This window comes from Ascaphus truei, chromosome 5, assembly GCF_040206685.1.
Source record: "Ascaphus truei isolate aAscTru1 chromosome 5, aAscTru1.hap1, whole genome shotgun sequence".
Lineage (NCBI taxonomy): Eukaryota > Metazoa > Chordata > Amphibia > Anura > Ascaphidae > Ascaphus > Ascaphus truei.
The window spans coordinates 133,925,728-133,947,122 of record NC_134487.1 but is presented as its reverse complement, the minus strand read 5'-3'; the positions used below and the strand labels follow the sequence as shown (position 1 = coordinate 133,947,122).

At 42.0% G+C, this 21,395-nt stretch overlaps 1 protein-coding gene across 1 annotated transcript; it reads left to right on the top strand.

Moving 5' to 3' along the window:
* The first annotated feature begins 1,397 nt into the window (after positions 1 to 1,397).
* LOC142495412 (uncharacterized) lies at positions 1,398 to 14,448 on the top strand. Its single transcript, XM_075600889.1, has 10 exons — positions 1,398 to 1,487; positions 1,852 to 1,895; positions 2,960 to 3,025; positions 3,354 to 3,428; positions 3,956 to 4,009; positions 5,009 to 5,050; positions 7,631 to 7,714; positions 9,265 to 9,330; positions 11,094 to 11,528; positions 14,264 to 14,448. The coding sequence occupies exons 1-9, from the start codon at positions 1,439 to 1,441 to the stop codon at positions 11,520 to 11,522; spliced, it is 909 nt and encodes a 302-aa protein (XP_075457004.1). The 5' UTR covers positions 1,398 to 1,438; the 3' UTR covers positions 11,523 to 11,528; positions 14,264 to 14,448.
* Positions 14,449 to 21,395: the final 6,947 nt, after the last annotated feature.

Genomic DNA, 21,395 nt, shown 5'->3' with positions numbered 1-21,395 from the left:
AGATATGTGTGACTGCGCAGCCACTAGTCCTGTGTGAGTACTCTGTTAGTGCACTTTATAACGGTACCTGCCCTGGCTCCAGCCACGGGTGCTGCTATACCACTGGGTTTGGATCCGCCGGGATATTCTCCTACGCATGGGGTGAATTCCGGCGTGGATAATATCACCGCAGCTCCGCACCATCTGTACCTTGGCGGGTATCTGTCTGCCGACGGCAGGCCGCAGTTACTGCTTCCGTGGCCTCTGTGAAGATAGTCCAGCTCTCTTTAATGGCGTGGGCTGGAGCCCAAGCCTCTTGGCGGAAACGCAGCGTCCGCTGTGTCCCTAACTAGCAAACAGCTAATGGGGCAGGGTCCCTAACCTAGGGCTTGTCCTTATAGCACCACAAGCTATCAGAGGGGCTCAGGACCTATCTGGGGCCTAGGGGGGGCTGCTGGCCTAATGCAGTGGGTCACAGACCCCTGCACGCACCTCCTATCCCTTACTCTTCCTGGTCCTGACTGCCTGTCTGCAAAACCCCCGCGAATTGTATCCATTCCCTGCAAGCAGGGAGCTCCTGTAGCCCTATTGGCTCCCTGGCATCACATGGGGTTCTGCTGAGGCTCATGGGACTTGTAGTCCCTTCCAAGAGCCTTCCCTGGTAGGCTAGCGTTCGCGCCTTATCACTGCGCATGCGTGAACTTCCCTGCCGGTCCCCGTGACGAAATCCCCACTGCGCATGCACGCGCAATTCACTATGGCGGCGCCCTGTACCGGGACCCGGCGAAGCCCTAACAACGCGACCGCACGCGTCCCCGGCAACCTGTGTTCCTCGAGAGAGGCGCGCTAAGCGCGCACATGCCCCCACACCTCCCCATGAGCGGCTGCTAAACTCCCAACCGCCGCGGTGAGAACCCAGAGGGGGGGATGGCAGCCAAACAGAGGGGGACCTGGCTACACATAAAAAAGAAATACAAAAATACAATTTGATAATTGTCCACTGCCCATGTATTTTGAAAAACGTTTAAAAAGATATGTATTTGTCTCATATTGAGGACCCTGACTGAATTAAATATGCTCTGAATTTTTGTAGGAACAAAACAGAGACACGTACCGTATATGTGGAGAGGATCTTTATGTAAGAATAAGCATACGGAAGAATTACAAGTTCTTGTAACTCACCCATGATTAAAGCAAATAGATGGCATCCAATACAGGGAACAACACATTTGCTCAATGATGAAAGAGTGATCCGTATTGACCATTTCTGAATGTCATTTACACATAACAGGCTCCAGTGATGACTATGCTCTATCTTATGCCAATCACAAAATAAAGAAGGCGGAGTCAATACCCCCAAGTAGCTTTCTTACAGTATAAATTGAGCGCTTTGAATGTAGAGATCCATCATCTCAGCAGCTTTAATTGGGTATTAAGGTTGTAACCAATAATCTCAGCCATGAAGATCGCACTTGCCTTCCTGCTCGTTGGTCTCAGCAGCTGCTTTGGTAAGATCCATTATTACTATGTACTCGAGCTGTGATAAAAAATAATAATTTGATTTTGTAAACTTTTGTGTTTTTGTATGAGGGTAAAATTGTAATAGTCAGGATAAGGGATGTGCTTACAGGTGCGTGTATGTTGCTTAATTTGCCTTTTCTTCCAAAATATCTAGTACATTTACATGTTGCCTTTTCATTTGATAGAGAATGAGGACTACAGTCCAGTATTGTTGTGAAAAAGATGTAACAATACAAAGGAGGAAATGTATAAAAATAATTTTAAATGCAAAAAATGCAGTTTTAACAGAATGCATGAACAATATAAAGTAGTTCAATTGGGTCATGTTTTCTTTATCTTTTTTATCTGCAGTCTCTACTGATGCCAATGCCATTAGGGGTCAACGGAAACTTACGGTAAAGAACAACAAGTATCTCCCATTATATATTTTACTGTATTTCAGCAATAATGCTCATATATCCTATATGTTACCTCTTTTAAACGTAAATTATTCTCATGTAATCAAGAGTTTTTCTAACAGGAAGCAAAAAATCTATTGAATAAGGAAGCAACCTCCCCCCAAAGTTCACCCACAATTTGCAACATATTTCTTCCAGAGCCGTGGCTGCAATTGCGGCTCTATTTATGTAAGACACTATTGATGCTGATGCTATTCTTGAAAGTAGACCAGGGCCCTGGAGAAGAAGGAAAATAATTGATGGGGCTAAAGTGAATGTATTTAGCATGCCCGATGATAAGGTACTCCAGAGGCACTGCCTAACACCTCCCATTATAATGGAAATGTTGGAGCGTTTATAGGCTGATCTAGAGCCTAAAACAAACATTAAGATACAGTAGCTATCCCTCCAGTGATCACTACTAGGTTTAGTTATTGCACAATGCAGTCAGTCCCCCAAAGCTAAGTTAAGTTGACATTTTGCAGATGTAATTACTATGCACAATATGCACATACTACTACGTCTGATTGCTCAACTTAAAAATAACACATAGCCATTGGCACTATCTAAGACCTCATGAAAATAATTCAAGACCAGTTGTTTGTAACTCTGGTGCGTTTAACTCTACATAATAATAATAATAATAATAATAATAATAATAATAATAGTAATAATAATAATAATAATAATACTTTGTTCTTGTATAGCGCTGCTAGTTTTACATAGCGCTTTAAAGAGAGATTTTTGCAGATACACTCCCTGCCCCGTACAGCTTACAATCTATGTTTAAGGGTCTTATTTCAGGTTGAGCGGTGACGCAGCATAATTTACTCTACGCCATTGCGATTTTCTGGTAACTAAACTAAACTGTAAATCAGCCCATTTGTGTCAATCACCCAATTTTACACTATTTAAACTGTTGCTGGAATTTGCTACTGAGAACTCTGAATGCACCTTTAACTGTCTTCTCCCTTGTTTTTATTTCTAATCTTAATGATTTGTTTTGTTTTAATTCTTTTTAGGAAGCTGAAGGATTCTTCCATGGACGCCTTATGTTTTTTATTTTGTTCAGATTGGAGAAAAGTAAGGTAAAGCTTATCACTGTCAATTTATTATTTTAAGCATCTATAAAATATACAGAATGTGTACAAATTCCCATTCTCTGAGTAAAACGACAAAGTAAACCTTTGCAATACCTAATATTGCACATGAAGAAATGCATGGGACTTTGATTATTCTTTTTTCACTTGCTGTTCCATGCATAATATATATATATATATTTATATATATTTTTTATATATATATATATATATATATATATATATATATATATATATATATATATATATATATATATATATATATACACACACACATATGCACAAATATATACTAGTTGTTCTTTTTTTTCTGCAGGGTTGCACTCGCTGCTCCGATGCTGAAAAATATTATATGGACAGGTGTATTGTGGAAGATCTCTGCCTACTTCTGGTAAAGCATTTTTGGTTCATCTATTTCCTTATCCCCTCGAGTGCCAAAGGCATAAAGGAATAACATTTGTCTGTCCCTTCTAAAACTCAAGAGGTTATATCTATAAACAAGGTTAAAAAGAGCCAAAGTATTGATGATCTGTACCCAGCATTTCTTAATATAGAGGTTAAAATATTTAAGGTGTAATCTCCCCTACCTGGGATTCATGTAATTATTATTTTCACTACCTTGAATGACAAATTGGTTTCCTTTTCAAAATTATGTTTACTGTTCATTATAAAGAAAACCTCAGTCATGGTAAAGAAATTCACCTTAGAGATCAATGTGTTTTCCTTTAACAATATATCTATTTTGTATATACTGAGTATACTGTATATATACTGTATATCAGATAGGAGGCAATGCACCTTTCAACACTGAAACATTTGTAAACATCACAGAAAGTAATACTAATGTATGCACCAATACATTCTTCAAGTAATGGGCTAGTTGCTGTCATTCTTAAAGTAACAACTTTTATATTTTAGAAACTGTTGACAGAAGATATGAAATGTTCAAAACCAGATTTTCTGCATAAAATGGTAAGAGCAATATTTGGTTAGAACAATATATTTTTTTAAATTATGTTTAATGCTGACACTGCCAGTGATAGGAGACATGATTACTACTGACAACCAATTCTAAAGATACTTAAACATGTGCTGCCCTGAATGAGCAGGGGAGATTTATCTCCATGTAATGCAATCAGAGAAACATGTTACTTATTAAATGGGCTATAGACTTTTAAGATCGTCTGCACTCCCATCCCATGCCACATTTTGTGGTAAGATGGACACGGCCCTATAAATCCATTACTTTGTCTGCATGGGTTATTATTTCCCTTTCTGGTGAAAAAAACATTACTTATTGCAGCCTTCCATTTCTGTTCATCTAATGATATATTATACTGTTTTGAGTAACATCACAAAATGTTCATTTAAATGTTTATCTTTATCTTAGGTCATATATTTTTAAATGTTGCAGTGGAATTCTTTTGGTCTGGGTTCAGAATGATCATGGTCTTTAACACGCATTAATCCTGTGTGTGATACTGGTAGTACAATCCTTTGTATAAAATGTAACATAAAACATAGGCGGAATGTTTAAGGGAAATATATAATACATAAATAAAAAAGCATTCTGTTTGTGTAGGAACAATTATTTATATTAAAGCCGGAATGTGACCTACAGGTACTTTTTTAATAACCGCATTGGAACTGCTCTGTGTTCAGATTCGGGTACAACCTGGGTTCAGGGTCTTCTCTTCCCCTCTAGAGAGTTCACTATGGCTGCCAAATGTCGTGTGGTTTATGCACTAATAGGAAGCTATAATGACATAATTTGTAGCTTCCTTTTGGATGGCCAATCCAACAACCAGTTGGTAACTAAACTAATAGGAAGTCACTGGAGCTAAAAGATATAAATACATTGTATGTTTTGTTCTGGAAAACTCCTTGTTCCAATGCTTTAAAAAAAATACAATTCTTTAATAAATGTTTAATAATAATGACCAGTTCATTTCTTATATTTTCCTTTCTTAGAACATTGGCATAGACATCAACATTTTCTTTAATGCAGTAGAGGTAAGAAAAAAAAGTTATACATCTTTGCAACAGGTTAACCCTTTCCCTGAGAGGGCAACCGGTTCTTCGGTTCATGACCACATGGTCGACTTTGGGTAGTGATCATGTTTATACAAGCAGCATCCTGTGATGTGAATGGAAGCGGTGAACAAGATGTCCCCTAGAAAAGGAGCCATAATTACATAAATTTCCATGAGTGTCATAAGGGCCCTAAAGTGCTGGCCCTAATGATGTTCAGGTAACACCATTAGGGCTACTTAGGAGGTTAAATCTTCCCAAGACAGGCATTTGTAAGGTTTATTACTTGTGATGTCTTATTGCTTTGGGGAGCACGGCTAAGAAAATAAAATGGTCTCATTATAACCATCCGCACCACCTTCTCGTCCTTGTCCTTGGTGTTTTGTATTTTACTGGGAATAGAGTTTGGCAAATCCACACAAATTCATTTCCTGTATATTACCACATTTCCTCCCCCCCCCACCCCCACCCCCCACGCACCCAATCGATTTTGTGGTGAAAAATCCACGGACGGATTTGGTTGGTTTTATTCTGTTTGGATTCATCAAAACCCTCAATTGAATACAATCCGTTGACAGATTGGCAGAATACAATCCGTGGATTCAGCTATACGTTGGCGATTCTTGAGAATCTGCAAATGGTTTTGCTGAATCCAAAGATTGAATTGTGCAAATCCGTCCACCTATTGCTGAATTCGCAAAGTGTATTGGTAATCATAATTTTACAAAATCTGCAAAACGCAAATCTCCCATTTTGAGATAGATCTGTGGAAATCCGAGGACCAAAGAAACCAGCTGATCCGCTGCGGATCCAAATCCGCCCCCAAAATCCGGCCCCTTCTAACTGTGAATACTTTCTGAATTCAAGCACAAAGAGCCAGATTCACGAAGGCATATTAGCATATTCTGGGGCCTATTTATTAAAGGGCAAGATTGGTGTTTTTATGCAAAAAATGGCATTTTATGATGCGCTTTTTGATGGCTGTGCAATTCTGTGCAATATGCAGATTTACTTTGCAAAATAAGACATGCAAGATAGTACAGTAATCTCCCTCTTTTACTTATATACACCTACACCAATTAACCTAGTCACTATTTATTTAAATAAACCTTTGTACATAAATAAGAGATCATTTTGCACCTCGTAGATAAAAATGCACATTATTACTGTAAATGAATCTGTGTGGTCATATATTAAGATTGCCATTAAATTCTGGCTAATGCTGAACATGGCATTATCTTTGCATCGGTTGAAATGCTTATGCTAGTTACCGATACACAGAGCTATATAAAACCTCAATTATATGCATCGCTGTTGGGAGGGAGGGATACACTTGGCCACAAGGCATTGGAGGTTGCTGCGTCGGGGAGGGTGGGAGCAGAGCTGCCACCAGAGAGGGGGGAGCTGTCCCTGGCACAATGGTTCAGGGTGGCCTGACCGACCAAACATACAATTTGTTCCCAACCGGAATAAAGTTGCGACTTTTGTGATAATTAGAGTAGCCAGACCCCTTCCTATGAGATTGGAGTTGAATAACTGGCCACTTGTTCTACCAAAGGATTAATTTATAAATATGTTATACATGGTAAACATATTACACTTTTTTCACATATTCTAAATTGGCCATTGTTACCTTCATTATTATATAGTGACCATTATGTACTTAGACAAGATAGGAGTAATGCTAACCTGGGGTAAGTGATAGAAATTATTACAAATTATTTTTTGCATTTGTCCAATATTTTCAGGTACAGTATCAAGGTTTAGGGAATGGCATGCTAGTGAATAATTTTACATTAACTTATTTCCCTTAAATGTAACTCTTAAATATTGCATTTGTATGCAAATTGTATGTTATTTTACTGTATGTGATAAACAATGCATGAATTGCTTGGAAAAATGATATATATTTTTGGTATTAAGGCATTTTTCCTTTTCTCAGAGCTTAGTAAATTTATGCCATAGATCCTAGTTGCTATATTCAAAGTGGTTTAGAAATTAGAAAACTGTCTCAATGAAATAAACTCTAACAGGCTGCTTCTTCGCAGCCATTGCTCTAGGAAACAGGTGGACTCCATCATATTGTTACACTTTGACCACGACCCACATTCCCCTTTATATTGTACTTTTAGAATGTATTGTTTGTACTTATATATATTTTTTTTTTTCAGCATATATTTAATTTTCTAATCCACATACATTTTTAGTTAGGTTAAATAGATTGATTGTGGGCCACTAATAGTAAAAGTTTCTTTCTATATTGTATAAAGCACATTATTTGTAAACCCTTAGCAGGTAGGTATTTGGGCTGTAGGAATAGCAAAACATCCATTATGAATATCTGAGTACTTTCCCTTATTGCCGTTAAAATATAGAGTTTGTTGTTGTGTGCTGATGAACCCTTTACTCAAAATGTAGTACATTTACTGTAATTTAAAATGTGTATCACTGATTATTTGGAATTCAAAATGTAGATAAAGTACAGTATGTGTTTTTCACCAAAATATCATAATTCACCAGTGACTGGGACATAATTACTTTCATTTCTTTTTCATTTTTCAGCATTCAAAAATTGATGATCTTCACAAAATGTTAAGACCAGCGGGCAAATTAGATATATTTGTGAATAAAATAGTGGATGCCCTGGTAAATCAACCTCTTTTTTTTTATATGTATCTGTGTATTTGATTATTTTACTAATATTCAACAAAGTACAATGTTTTTGTTTACTTATATTTCATGTACTATAGGCCACTGAACAGCAATAAGGCCTAATAGTGCCAAATATGTATATGTGTATTTGCATTTTTATAGTGCCAACCTAGGTACTCAGGCAGTGCCAGCTTTATATCGATGCCATTGGTGTGACGATACCTGGCCCCAGGCCTACCGAGGCCCAGTACTCTCCCCGGGACTTCTCACCTGTGGAGAAGGTGCGGTAGTAGGGATGGAGGAAGCCCACTCAGGAGGTAATCGTGGAAGCCGGGCCCTACTTTCTGTGGTGCCCAACTCCCATGTCAAAACAACCCAGGTGGGCTCCCTCCAGCTCTGTCACTAAACACCCCCACAGGTAGGGCTACAGGGCAGGGAAGAGACCCCGCAAACACACTCCATACCGGGTGCCCCACATTTTTTAGCATATTCCCAATGTTTAACATTACACTTCAATTACAATACAAGGCATATAATAATACAGATGGGTAAGTACATCAAGCCATAAATGTAACAATGGGGAAAAGGAGTCCCTAACATCTAATCGACATGTGGGGAGTAAATTTGAGAAGATTGGTTAGAGTGTGTATAAGAACATACTTTAGATTAGTGAGTAAACAATGGATACATGAGTTTTAAGATATGATAAAATTGTAAACTTAGTTGCAAAAAAAAGGTATAATAAGAATACAAAAAACACATCAACCATTTGACCACTCAAATATCTAAATACTATATATATATATATATATACATTTTTTTTTATCTTTTTCTTTCTGTGTGTATATATATATATATATATCTCTACATCACATGAGTATACATATATCATTGCTGAAAAACCATATTGTTTTTTTTTGCAACACTACAAAAAACAATTGAACGTGCCTTACTACCATCCATTTTTCATGATCTCTTATCCCTTTATTTTTGTTGATATATTTCACTCTTCCGTTGTTATTAACTTAAATTAGCTTTAGAAGTGCATTTTATATAATAATAATAACCTGTGATTTCTCTATGCATACGGTTTCTTCTCTCATTCAACTACCTGAGGCTTAGAAGCCACAGATCTGTGTAACACCCCTTTCTAGGACCTTTATCTACAACTAAAATAACCCATACTGTACCTCAGTAGGAAACCAAGCAACATCTCATCTCTTCAAATTTATTTTTGTTTCTTTCTCAATTACCAATCATATTCCATTTGTTAATATTTAAGGAATAAAACTGTATTATATTTGATATAAAATCGTAATGACCTGGAATTAATTTATCTACTGTATGTGGATTTTTCATTTGATGGCAATTACGCATTTTTAATTCCTAAGCAATTTACAACAGTTAGCAGGCACTTACCTGAAAACCAAATATCTTTAGTCATAAATAAAAAAAGACAATGCCAAACCATGCTGCCAGACAGATATTATTCATTTCATTAGAAAATAATTGTGTATGTATTATGCACTATTTTTCTTTTCCAGAATGGCATTCTAAAGGAGGTTAATATGGATCTTGGGAAAATTATTGAGTCACAGAACGATCTTTTGGTAATTAATCCTTATGTTCGTCTTCTTTTTTGCACATGCTTAACAATGTAGATAAAGCTTTTTAGTCACCTGTGCCTAATATAGATACTGTAAGTCTGAACTCCAAATCTGTCTAAAAGTGATCACTAAGGATAAATACTGTATACCGTAAGCTTTATTTATTACAGCCACTGGTCAAACCTTTACAGGAATCTGTGTACACAAACATAAATAATGCATATATCATACATTTGTCAGATATTATTAACTATTGGCAAACTGTTTAAAAATGTAAATTGGTAGACTATAGTCTATCAAGAAATTACTTGAGAAAAAATATGTTTACTTTGCCTGCTGTAATAAAATCATTATTGATTATACAGTAGGTTGTTTTCCTGCTTTGCAAAATACAGTAAAGGTTATTCATTTAATCTATATTTTAAAGTCTATGACTTAGTAATATTTGAATAAGGAAGGTGTAGACTGTAGATCCTGTAAGTGTCAATACTGTATACATTTTACGGGTTATGTGTAAATTTATAAACTTAATTATTATTCTTGGTTTCTCCTTCAGACTCAGAGGCAGTGATCTGGGATTTTATTTTTCTGTGCTGCACTGTAAAACATCAAGCAAAGAAACTGAAGGAGAAATATAGATTTAAAATTAATGGCAGTCATTACAAGACTGAATCAAGAAAAATAGTAATTTTAAAAAGGAAAAAGTAGGGAAAATGTTAAATTGTTAACACTGTACTGCAACTCTGAATCATATATTTTAAAGGCATTTCCTGCAAAAGCCAGTACAATGCCATATCTAATATAGATAGATGACTTAAAGGACGTAATTCAATATTTGGTTCCTACTTTGGTTGCCTTTTCACAAGAGATGTTGAGACCATGTACAGTACTAAGATCATATTTGAAAATGTTTGGTGTGGCAAAATGTTAGTTTTATAAAGTACAGGTAGTGCAAACCTTCCTAAACTATGGCAGTGTGTGTATGAAGAACATACAGTATGATGCATAGTTTATTGTTTAAAATGAAACTTTGTATCATGATGAATGCCTGATTAACACAATTTAAATTAAAACAAAATGGTGTATATTTTATTTATAACTGGTATTAGTGAAAATAAATGATTAATGTAATATTATTTATAATACAGATTTGTGAAAATAATAAACATTTTTAACCTGTATAATGTAACAGCCATGCTGATTTTGATGCAGGTCCCAGATACAGGTTCTTTGAATTACATGCCATTTACATCTGTGAATCATGCACTTCCCAATATACATGACTAAAAACATTTTTGATTCTTCGGGTGCACATTGAGAGAAAAAGTTTAGCATATGGGGGCATATAAGCACATATTCCGATGCGCCGATTTTACTATTAAAATTACAGTTGCAACCCTTAGCACACAGGTCCCTTTAATAAGTACAAGCAGTGTATCTAATCATGAGGCTTGTGATACAAAGTGGCTCTCCATGCTAGCTGCACTATGCAAGGATAGTGGGCGAGCATTGAATAAATAAAGTTCCTATTTTGTATTCCCCAAAAGTAACTAAAGAGTCAAAAGAAAAAATTATAAAGGGAGAACCTAAAGGCATAATATTGTACCTATTAACATAAGTTATAGCATCTAAAATATTCGCTCAACAAGTAAGCACCTCAGCTCAAAGCTAAAGAATATGAGCGAGAGACTTTTCTGTCATTGTGAACTTGCATCACTTAATTATGAGACATATATTAATGCATTCAATTTTTTTTACCTTACCAGGGTGGTGTTCTTAATGCCGTAACCGGGGTGCTTTCTGGAGTCATTGGTGGCGTTCTTGGTGGTGTTACTGGTGTTCTTGGTGGTGCTCTCAGTGGCATTACTGGTGGTCTTGGTGGCGCTATCGGTGGCCTTACTGGTGGTCTTGGTGGTGCTGTCGGTGGCCTTACTGGTGGTCTTGGTGGTGCTGTCAGTGGCCTTACTGGTGGTCTTGGTGGTGCTGTCGGTGGCATTACTGGTGGTCTTGGCGGTGCTGTCAGTGGCCTTACTGGTGCTGTCGGTGGCATTACTGGTGGCCTTACTGGTGCTCTCGGTGGCCTTACTGGTAGTCTCGGTGGCCTTACTGGTGGTCTCGGTGGCCTTACTGGTGGTCTCGGTGGTGGTGGTTCTGGTAAAGGGTCTGGTGCTGCAAAAGGTGGACTCCTTGGCTAAATACAGGTAAATGTACAGCTCTTTTAAATTATTTTGCAACTCTGCATTTTTGGAATTCAGCTAATTGTAAAAGATTTCAAAATAAGGCCCATCCACCTCAGTCACATGAAAACTGGGAACTAAGAATAGGCAGGTTGTCTTATTTACAAATTATATAGGTAAAAAATGTAGATCAAGAAAACCTTTTAGAGAATAGAATCAATAGAATAATAGTTTCACTTTATTTAATTAGAGCAAGTAATCATAGTAAATAAACTTCAGCAGATGTGATCTACTTTGACTTTCCATATAATTTTAATACAGTTCAATATAGAAAAGGACTTTAAATATGTGAGTTGGTCTGGTGTACATTATTTCATATGATAGGCAGTAAAGATCGGGCAATTAATTGAACATACATTATGCAGATTAAACTAGTGTTTTTAGTTTAACCTTAAATCCCATGGCTGTTTAACTTGTTTATTACTAATGTAGAGATTGGTATAGTAATTAAGATCTCAATATTTGCTGAATTTGAAAGGACTTAGATTCATTAAAAAAAAATAGACATGTAAATTACAGATGAGGATTATAACTTATAAATGTACAGTTTTGCAGTTCACCAACAATATTTTTTTTAATTCTCAGTTTGGACATTATAATATAGTACATACTGTACTACAATGGGAGACAGTAATGGCATATATAATATGTACAGATGTACAGTAGTAAGACTTACTATTCCTGATATTGTGACAAAGTATGAGATGGTTTACTGCACGCAAGCTACAGGAAGCCAGCAAAATTATATCATGCTGTTAAGTGGGTTTTAAAATGTTATTTGAAAAACTCAGCGAAATGCACGTATAAGTGTCATGGATTGTTGCACAGTAATCTACCCAAGTGTGTCAGCACAAATGTTAAAGATTACCATTTTGACTCACATTTTAAACAGAATCAAAACTCCCTACACCTCCCCTCCCCCCTCCTCCATAATGCATTTTCTAAAATAAAAAAATCCACTCTTGTGCATTGTGCATATTGACTGTTAAATATCTTGGCAATGTTAACTTGGCTCACTATTGAGTACGGTATGTATGTGGGGGAAGGAATAGAGATCCAGTATGTCTGACCAATTAATCAGCATAAAATATATAACTCATCCATTTAATGACACAGCAGGAGACTTTACCTAAAAATAGTGATTTAGACATTGAGATCTTGATGAAAAAAAAAACAAAACAAAATGAACAGTGTTGGCACCATTACATTAATATTCTATACAGCCGCACACCTTCCAATTAAACAACTCTCACCCTGCTCTTGTGCTTTTTTGTCATAATACAGCTCAACCCCGTTATAACACGATTCGTTACAACGCGAATCCGCTTACAACGCGATGCAAGTGTGGCTCCCAATTTTTGTATTTATGAATACTTTACAGCACGATTATTGGTATCTTAAATACTTTATTGTACAATGCATACAATTGTACATTATTTCTAACGCGATCCGCTTATAGCACAATGTGATTCTTTGGACTCAAGCACAGGGTTATAAGGGGGTTGAGCTATAGTAGAAAAATAGACTGGACATATTTTTACACCTTAATCATGAATGAAGATACTGTACTAATGGAAAAGCCTTAAACATTACCATGTCAGTGAACAAAGATAATGTTACACAGGAATTATTCTTATTTATTTATTTATTTGCATATCTTGCTTGTGGTCAGTAATACTTTTTGCTCCATTAAAAACACTTACAGTGTACACCGTGCTAAGTATTTCAAGCACAAAAATCCCCTTCCTTGCCCATTTTACAATATAATTTTGTGCCAGGGATGACATAGCGATTTACATAATTTCTCACAACCAGATCATTCCATAAATGATTTAAAAATCAAAAATCCTCAATGGAATGTTCAAACGCACTCAAGAACGAAAACATTTGAGCTCAGAATGATAAGACTCTCTGACACCAAAACAAGTGATCTTAATGCACACATGGGGTTTCTCACACACTATCATAATTTGCTGTAATGGTCCTCCCTGCTATTGTGTCATCCTATATCCCCCCCTCCCTCCCATATCCTCTTCCCCCTCTGTGCTGCTGTGGATTTACAGGCATCCCCATCCCTAATTCTCACCTTCCTTATCTCTAATTTAACACCCTTTTAGTGCCTTCTAACATTCCTCCCCCACCCCACCTCATATACAGTACATTTCTGTTCTTAATTCTTCCCCCTTTTTTTTTTCCAATCCCTGTCTAAGTCATAAAAATCTTTGTACATCAGTATTGCTGACCTGAGGAAGAGAGGAAAACTATCGAAAGCTTGTCCTATGACATATATTGTTAGTCCAAATAAAAAAGGTATCACCTAATACTGAAGAATTCATTTATTCTGAACTATCACAACTGGACTAACACGGCTATTTCCATTTTATTTATTTATTTATATATATATATATATATATATATATATATATATATATATATATATATATAAGACATGCAGATGAGCATACAGCTATATTTGCATATTTGCTTTCCTGTGGAGGGTTTTTGTCACTTTTTTTACTCACCATAACTTAACTCAGTATATATATATATATATATATAATTTAGATTGTTTTCCGTTCAATAAACATTTTCAGGCAAAAAAAAAGTGTTTTATACCAAACAATATACTTGAATTGCTTTTGTATAATATATTAAAGAAACAAATGCTCAGCATTTAATATATTTTACTTTGTTTTCAGGCACCTCAGTTTCTCATCTCTGCAGGACAACCAGTGATGCGTTCTTACCATTAAACTTTCCTCTTCTGTTTTTTTCATTCAATGGATCTTGCTCTCCTTCCATTTATTGTTCTATATTTCTAAATTACACGTTATGATTTCACTTTCCCTTGTATCACATCTTAATAAATAAACAAAGAATTGCATTTATGGAATTACTGCCTGTATTTATTTTACTACACATAAGAATATACAGTAGCTGAGATTTTTCAAAAATATTTTGTATGTGTAGCCAGGACTGGTTTCCTTGGCTACCAGGCTGCCCCCTCCTGGCAGTAAGGCCTGGTAAGAGCAGGCTTGCCAGGAGTAATCATGGGTTTTCCACACCCACAGCAGCTTCATTGAGTCACAGGGGAGGCGGTGTGACTAGGCCTATGTGTGTCCAATCAGGGACTCAGACCTAATACCTACTTCCCTTGTACTTAAGGAGCTGCACTGCTAAATTTAGTCAGTGCTTCTACCTGCTTGAGAGAGGCTGGTCTGCCCACAACAGTTGTGCAGGGCTCTGCCAATCTGTATTCCCTCCCTTAGGCGAGTGGATGGGAGACTATGCCCCTTACTCCACCAGGAAGCAAGGGAAGAACAAGGACTGCTTCAGGGCCACTTGGCCTGGAGTGGAGGTCCAGGGTACATCCTGAGGGTGAAGCCCCAAGAACTGCCTGTACCCACTGCGTGAGCTGTGTATGCTGACCATCTGCAATGTGTATGAATAAAGTGATCCTGTTCAAATATATCTTCCTGCCTGAGACTACAATATATCAGGGGGAGGGGAAGTAAGTTCTCCTGTAGGGATTGTCCCCACATATCTGGGAGAGAATAGAAAAAACAGGCTCCAGGGCACTCCTAAGCCAATCAGGATCCCAACTGGATAAAATAAATAAGCGCTGGTCTCAAAAGTGAAAAAAGAATTTATTGCAACATATAGGTGGACAATAAAAAGTATCTCCTACGCGTTTCAACCAACTAGTGGTCTTTCTCAAGGAGTGGCAAACTGAGGTAGACAAAGCACTATACATAGGTGTGTAGCCTGGAGCTCCCGTGGCTCTTGGAGACCCCCCTCCCCTTGGTCAGCTCGATCGCAGGTGCCGAAAGACCCGACGGCTGCTTCCAAGTTTGGGGGCTGGAGCAGGGAGCAGCGCGGCTTCCCCTGCCTGCGGCCGGTTGCCGGGGACGCGATCGGGCCGTTGCTAAGGCCGTGATCGCGTCTCTAAGGTCCCGGCGGCCGGACAAGCAGGACGCCGCCATTGTGCTGAGGATTGCGCATGCGCAGGGACGCGTAGGCGCAGGGAGAGCCCCAGAGACAGAGATAGTTTGCGCGAGAGTAGGGGCAGCAGAGAGAAGGTACAGACAGCCCGGGAAAGCTTGCGCAAGCGCAGGGCAGGGTAGAGAAAGCCCGCGAACCCCTAGCCTACCAGGGAAGGCTCTGAGCTGGGACTACATATCCCATGAGCCTCTGTATGCCCCACGTGACACCAGGGAGCCAATAGGGCTTAGGAAGGCCAGGCAGGCAAAGAGATACATTGTTTGGGCTGCAGCACATTTGTCAGTTGGAGTCTGGGAGCTGTGAGGGAAGCAAGGGTGCGGGGAGTGAGTGCAGCTCCTGCATCCAGATAGGTACCCACACCCCAGGTAGGCCCCAACTCCCCACCAGGTTAGTGGGTTAAGTATTTAGGGAGGCCCAAGATAGGGACGCTGCCCTTAGTATAGAGTGCTGCCTTGTCAGAGTCACAGCGGTCAGTGCTGTGAGGTCTGGCAGGCAGGCACCTTGTTGCGCAGCACGTTGGCTGTCAGCGGTTAGTGAGGTTGAATGGACTTGGGGTAGTAAGGGAAGGGGGGAAGGTTATTAACCGTGCAGGCCCTAGGAGTTTCCCCCAAGTCACCTCAGGTTGCGGTACATCAGGGACAGGCCCTAGGTTAGGGTTCCTGTCACGCTACTGCCCGTTAGAGAGATAGGGATTCAGCGGCGGTTGCTGTTCCCGTGAAGCGGTTGGACCCACGTTGGGGTTCTGGAGAATATCACCTGGATAGGATCAGACGGATGCATCGCACGTCTGACCCTTTGAGAAGATTGTTGCAGGCCCGAGCACCGGAGTGCTCGGCAGGTAACTTTGAATCCTATGTGCACCAACAGGCCTAGTAGTTCTTAGTGACTGCGCAGTCACCCACGATCTCCGTAGGAGTACGGGACATTGGGTGGGGATTACCGGACACTGGGTGGGAACACCAGACATTGGGCAGAAGGTGATACGGTTATAGCATAAGGTTATGATGTTGTGTAATGTCTTATACGTGTGTTAGTGAAGTGTTTGTTCATTCAGTAAACCTGTTATCCATAATACTGGTGTATGTGGTTTCTGAGTAGGTTCCTATGTTAGGGTCATTCTACACTTCCATAGAATCCTACATAGGTGGAGGCGCTGAAACAAGAAACGTTCCAGAGGAGTCACCCCAGGCTCTCATTAGCGGAGGCTCAGACCTCCTGTGCGCCTGCAGGTATACGCACCACACCGGTAACACCACATGTTCTACTCACCCACACTATATATGAGATTGGGTGGGGTGGAATACCCGTTACATTTGGAGGCGCTGCTGAGAGACCACCTGGGGTGCCCTGTTCCATTTTTTTTCCAAATTGTCCCGTCCCTATTTTTGTCACCATGTTTTAAAAGTCCGGACACGAGGTATTTGCCTGGGCATTGAGGCAATATCTAGAACCTGGCCAGGTAGTGGCGGTAGGAGGCATTCCCGCTATTATACCCGCAGTTAAAGTCTGGGAGTATATGTGTAAAATTCCTGGGTGGCCGTACTCATGTTTTTTAGAGGAAGAACAAGATCCCACGTCCACATGGAAAACCATACTTTTTGTTGTAACTCACACTGAGGATATATGCCTGGCAGAGGCACCGTCCGCACTGTTCATGCCCGGGGGCCCCTCAGAAGGGTACCCCCTAGTCTATGCCGACTCAGCAAAATGGCGTCTCCCGCCAAATCAGTAGAGCGCACGTGCTGCTGTCGCAACATTCTGTCCGGGTTTGGCGCGAAAATCAAAGCCCCTCCCCTGTGATGTGAATGACTCAGTGCAGAGCGAAAACCAATCCCTTGTAAAAAGTGCCCTTCCTTTAGATTCCACCAGGGGGAGCAAGCACGGTTATCTTCAACCATACGTGGATGCTGTGATAGACACTCTGCTCTCTGAGGATGAGATGATGCATGAGGATGAGATAGACTGTCAGGGGATACACCCTAATGTGTATGTGCCCTGGCGAGCGCCAGGAATAGATCTCCTTATGCTACTGTGCCCCTGCTTGCAAGAAGCCTATGACGAGGGAGCCGACATGTCCCAGTTACCACTAGACTTCAGGATCACCGAGGTGGATGGGGAGCCGTGTACACAATGCTTTAGCCCCACCTGTGACTGTTCTAGAGGCGCACTGGCGTGGGAGCTCAGATGTGATTGCTGCGGTGCAATTTTCTTGACACCTATTGTACCCCAGCCTACAGAGCCTGCTAAGGAGCCAAGTGAACCCTTGGCAGAGAAGAGCGCGACTACAGTGAAGGTACCGGAGCACGCCAGCTTCGTACCCACAACCACTGGTTGTATTACAGAAGAATCTGGTGACTACCTTGCGGAGGATACTGTCATGATATCTTCCGGGGAAAAGGTGGAAGTCCCATCGGTGGCGATGCGCCTACCGGCGAACCACCCCAGCGGTGATGCAGAGGATACAGAGTCTGCTGTGGGTCCGTGTGCCCTAGAGGAGGTGTATCCCGATGTTGCGGACCCTGCTGTGGGCCCGTGCGCCCTACAATGGTCAGTCCGACCTACTACTGAGGTACCATCGGTCCTAGAATGGGGACCAGTACCAAACGACGATGAGGGTGAGTCGACTGCCCCAGGGGTTTCGGGGGTGAGCCTCCAGGTGACCGCGGAGCACGATGGCTCCTTAAGTCTGGTCACCAGGGCGAAGGGCTCCCCTCTGCATCGCATCCTGGCGGAGGTGTCCTCACTAGAAGGTAGCTGTCCAGAGGAGAGAGTGGACCAGTGTCTACAGCCGATCCTTCCGGAAGAGGAGGAGCCCATCGTCAGCCAGCCGAGTGGTAAGGAACCCCCTTGTTCCCCAAAAACTCCGATGGAGGTGGCCGTTAAGAAGGCCCAAGTTACGGTTCCTGAGCGGAGTGTGAGCCCGTGCGCTCTGACACAAGTGGTCCCAGGACTGGGATCAAACGCTCCCGAAGTTCGAGTCAGTGAGTGGACTGTCCCAGAAGAGTTGGGGACAGGTCCCGAGACAGCCGAGGTGGGAACTGACAGCATCCCCGAGGACCTGTTGGCCACCGTGAATCACCGCAGTGGTCGGGTGTCTACTCTTTACCCCCTGCCAGGTGAAACAGAGACATTGTCCAGTGCTCGCTTCTCAGTGGAAGCCTCGCAAGTCCGTAGGGACAAGGACTGTGTAAAGGAAGATCCAGGGAGACTGGCCTCCTTTAAGCCCAAAAAGGAGCATGCCATTCGTCAAGTAGTGGACCACGGAAAAGGTCCTGGCCTCCTGGTCTACCGCATCCCTGCCACGGGTGACCGGGTAACGGTCTGCTTCAGAGACACTGTGCTACTCCTTCCACCAGGGGGAGGAAGTAGCGAAGAGCCAGTAACTGTCGCTTTAGAGTGTGCTCTCCAAGAAATTTTTCTGGGGGAGGCTCACGGACGCAAAAGTGAGGTACCCCCACATGATCAGTTAGGGGCACCACACAAATGGTCTCAGCTAGCCTCGGGTATGGTGTGTGATCTGTCCTGTAACCTGAGATGTAAAGTCGACATGTGTTGTATATTCTGTGTACTGCATTTTCGTTATATAATGGTTGTGCATGATTATTCCGGCTATCCAAGCGAGGACGTTGGAGTTCCACCAGGGGGAGAGTGTAGCCTGGAGCTCCCGTGGCTCTTGGAGACCCCCCTCCCCTTGGTCAGCTCGATCGCGGGTGCCGAAAGACCCGACGGCTGCTTCCAAGGGTGGGGGCTGGAGCAGGGAGCAGCGCGGCTTCCCCTGCCTGCGGCCGGTTGCCGGGGACGCGATCGGGCCGTTGCTAAGGCCGTGATCGCGTCTCTAAGGTCCCGGCGGCCGGACAAGCAGGACGCCGCCATTGTGCTGAGGATTGCGCATGCGCAGGGACGCGTAGGCGCAGGGAGAGCCCCAGAGACAGAGATAGTTTGCGCGAGAGTAGGGGCAGCAGAGAGAAGGTACAGACAGCCCGGGAAAGCTTGCGCAAGCGCAGGGCAGGGTAGAGAAAGCCCGCGAACCCCTAGCCTACCAGGGAAGGCTCTGAGCTGGGACTACATATCCCATGAGCCTCTGTATGCCCCACGTGACACCAGGGAGCCAATAGGGCTTAGGAAGGCCAGGCAGGCAAAGAGATACATTGTTTGGGCTGCAGCACATTTGTCAGTTGGAGTCTGGGAGCTGTGAGGGAAGCAAGGGTGCGGGGAGTGAGTGCAGCTCCTGCATCCAGATAGGTACCCACACCCCAGGTAGGCCCCAACTCCCCACCAGGTTAGTGGGTTAAGTATTTAGGGAGGCCCAAGATAGGGACGCTGCCCTTAGTATAGAGTGCTGCCTTGTCAGAGTCACAGCGGTCAGTGCTGTGAGGTCTGGCAGGCAGGCACCTTGTTGCGCAGCACGTTGGCTGTCAGCGGTTAGTGAGGTTGAATGGACTTGGGGTAGTAAGGGAAGGGGGGAAGGTTATTAACCGTGCAGGCCCTAGGAGTTTCCCCCAAGTCACCTCAGGTTGCGGTACATCAGGGACAGGCCCTAGGTTAGGGTTCCTGTCACGCTACTGCCCGTTAGAGAGATAGGGATTCAGCGGCGGTTGCTGTTCCCGTGAAGCGGTTGGACCCACGTTGGGGTTCTGGAGAATATCACCTGAATAGGATCAGACGGATGCATCGCACGTCTGACCCTTTGAGAAGATTGTTGCAGGCCCGAGCACCGGAGTGCTCGGCAGGTAACTTTGAATCCTATGTGCACCAACAGGCCTAGTAGTTCTTAGTGACTGCGCAGTCACCCACGATCTCCGTAGGAGTACGGGACATTGGGTGGGGATTACCGGACACTGGGTGGGAACACCAGACATTGGGCAGAAGGTGATACGGTTATAGCATAAGGTTATGATGTTGTGTAATGTCTTATACGTGTGTTAGTGAAGTGTTTGTTCATTCAGTAAACCTGTTATCCATAATACTGGTGTATGTGGTTTCTGAGTAGGTTCCTATGTTAGGGTCATTCTACACTTCCATAGAATCCTACATAGGTGGAGGCGCTGAAACAAGAAACGTTCCAGAGGAGTCACCCCAGGCTCTCATTAGCGGAGGCTCAGACCTCCTGTGAGCCTGCAGGTATACGCACCACACCGGTAACACCACATGTTCTACTCACCCACACTATATATGAGATTGGGTGGGGTGGAATACCCGTTACATTTGGAGGCGCTGCTGAGAGACCACCTGGGGTGCCCTGTTCCATTTTTTTTCCAAATTGTCCCGTCCCTATTTTTGTCACCATGTTTTAAAAGTCCGGACATGAGGTATTTGCCTGGGCATTGAGGCAATATCTAGAACCTGGCCAGGTAGTGGCGGTAGGAGGCATTCCCGCTATTATACCCGCAGTTAAAGTCCGGGAGTATATGTGTAAAATTCCTGGGTGGCCGTACTCATGTTTTTTAGAGGAAGAACAAGATCCCACGTCCACATGGAAAACCATACTTTTTGTTGTAACTCACACTGAGGATATATGCCTGGCAGAGGCACCGTCCGCACTGTTCATGCCCGGGGGCCCCTCAGAAGGGTACCCCCTAGTCTATGCCGACCCAGCAAAATGGCGTCTCCCACCAAATCAGTAGAGCGCACGTGCTGCTGTCGCAACATTCTGTCCGGGTTTGGCGCGAAAATCAAAGCCCCTCCCCTGTGATGTGAGTGACTCAGTGCAGAGCGAAAACCAATCCCTTGTAAAAAGTGCCCTTCCTTTAGATTCCACCAGGGGGAGCAAGCACGGTTATCTTCAACCATACGTGGATGCTGTGATAGACACTCTGCTCTCTGAGGATG

Coding starts and splice junctions, on each gene's coding strand:
- LOC142495412 (XM_075600889.1), top strand. CDS start 1,439: ATGAAGATCGCACTTGCCTTCCTGCTCGTTGGTCTCAGCAGCTGCTTT. Junction 5,051..7,630: donor TTTTCTTTAATGCAGTAGAG/GTAAGAAAAAAA, acceptor TTCATTTTTCAG/CATTCAAAAATTGATGATCT. Junction 7,715..9,264: donor ATAAAATAGTGGATGCCCTG/GTAAATCAACCT, acceptor TTTCTTTTCCAG/AATGGCATTCTAAAGGAGGT.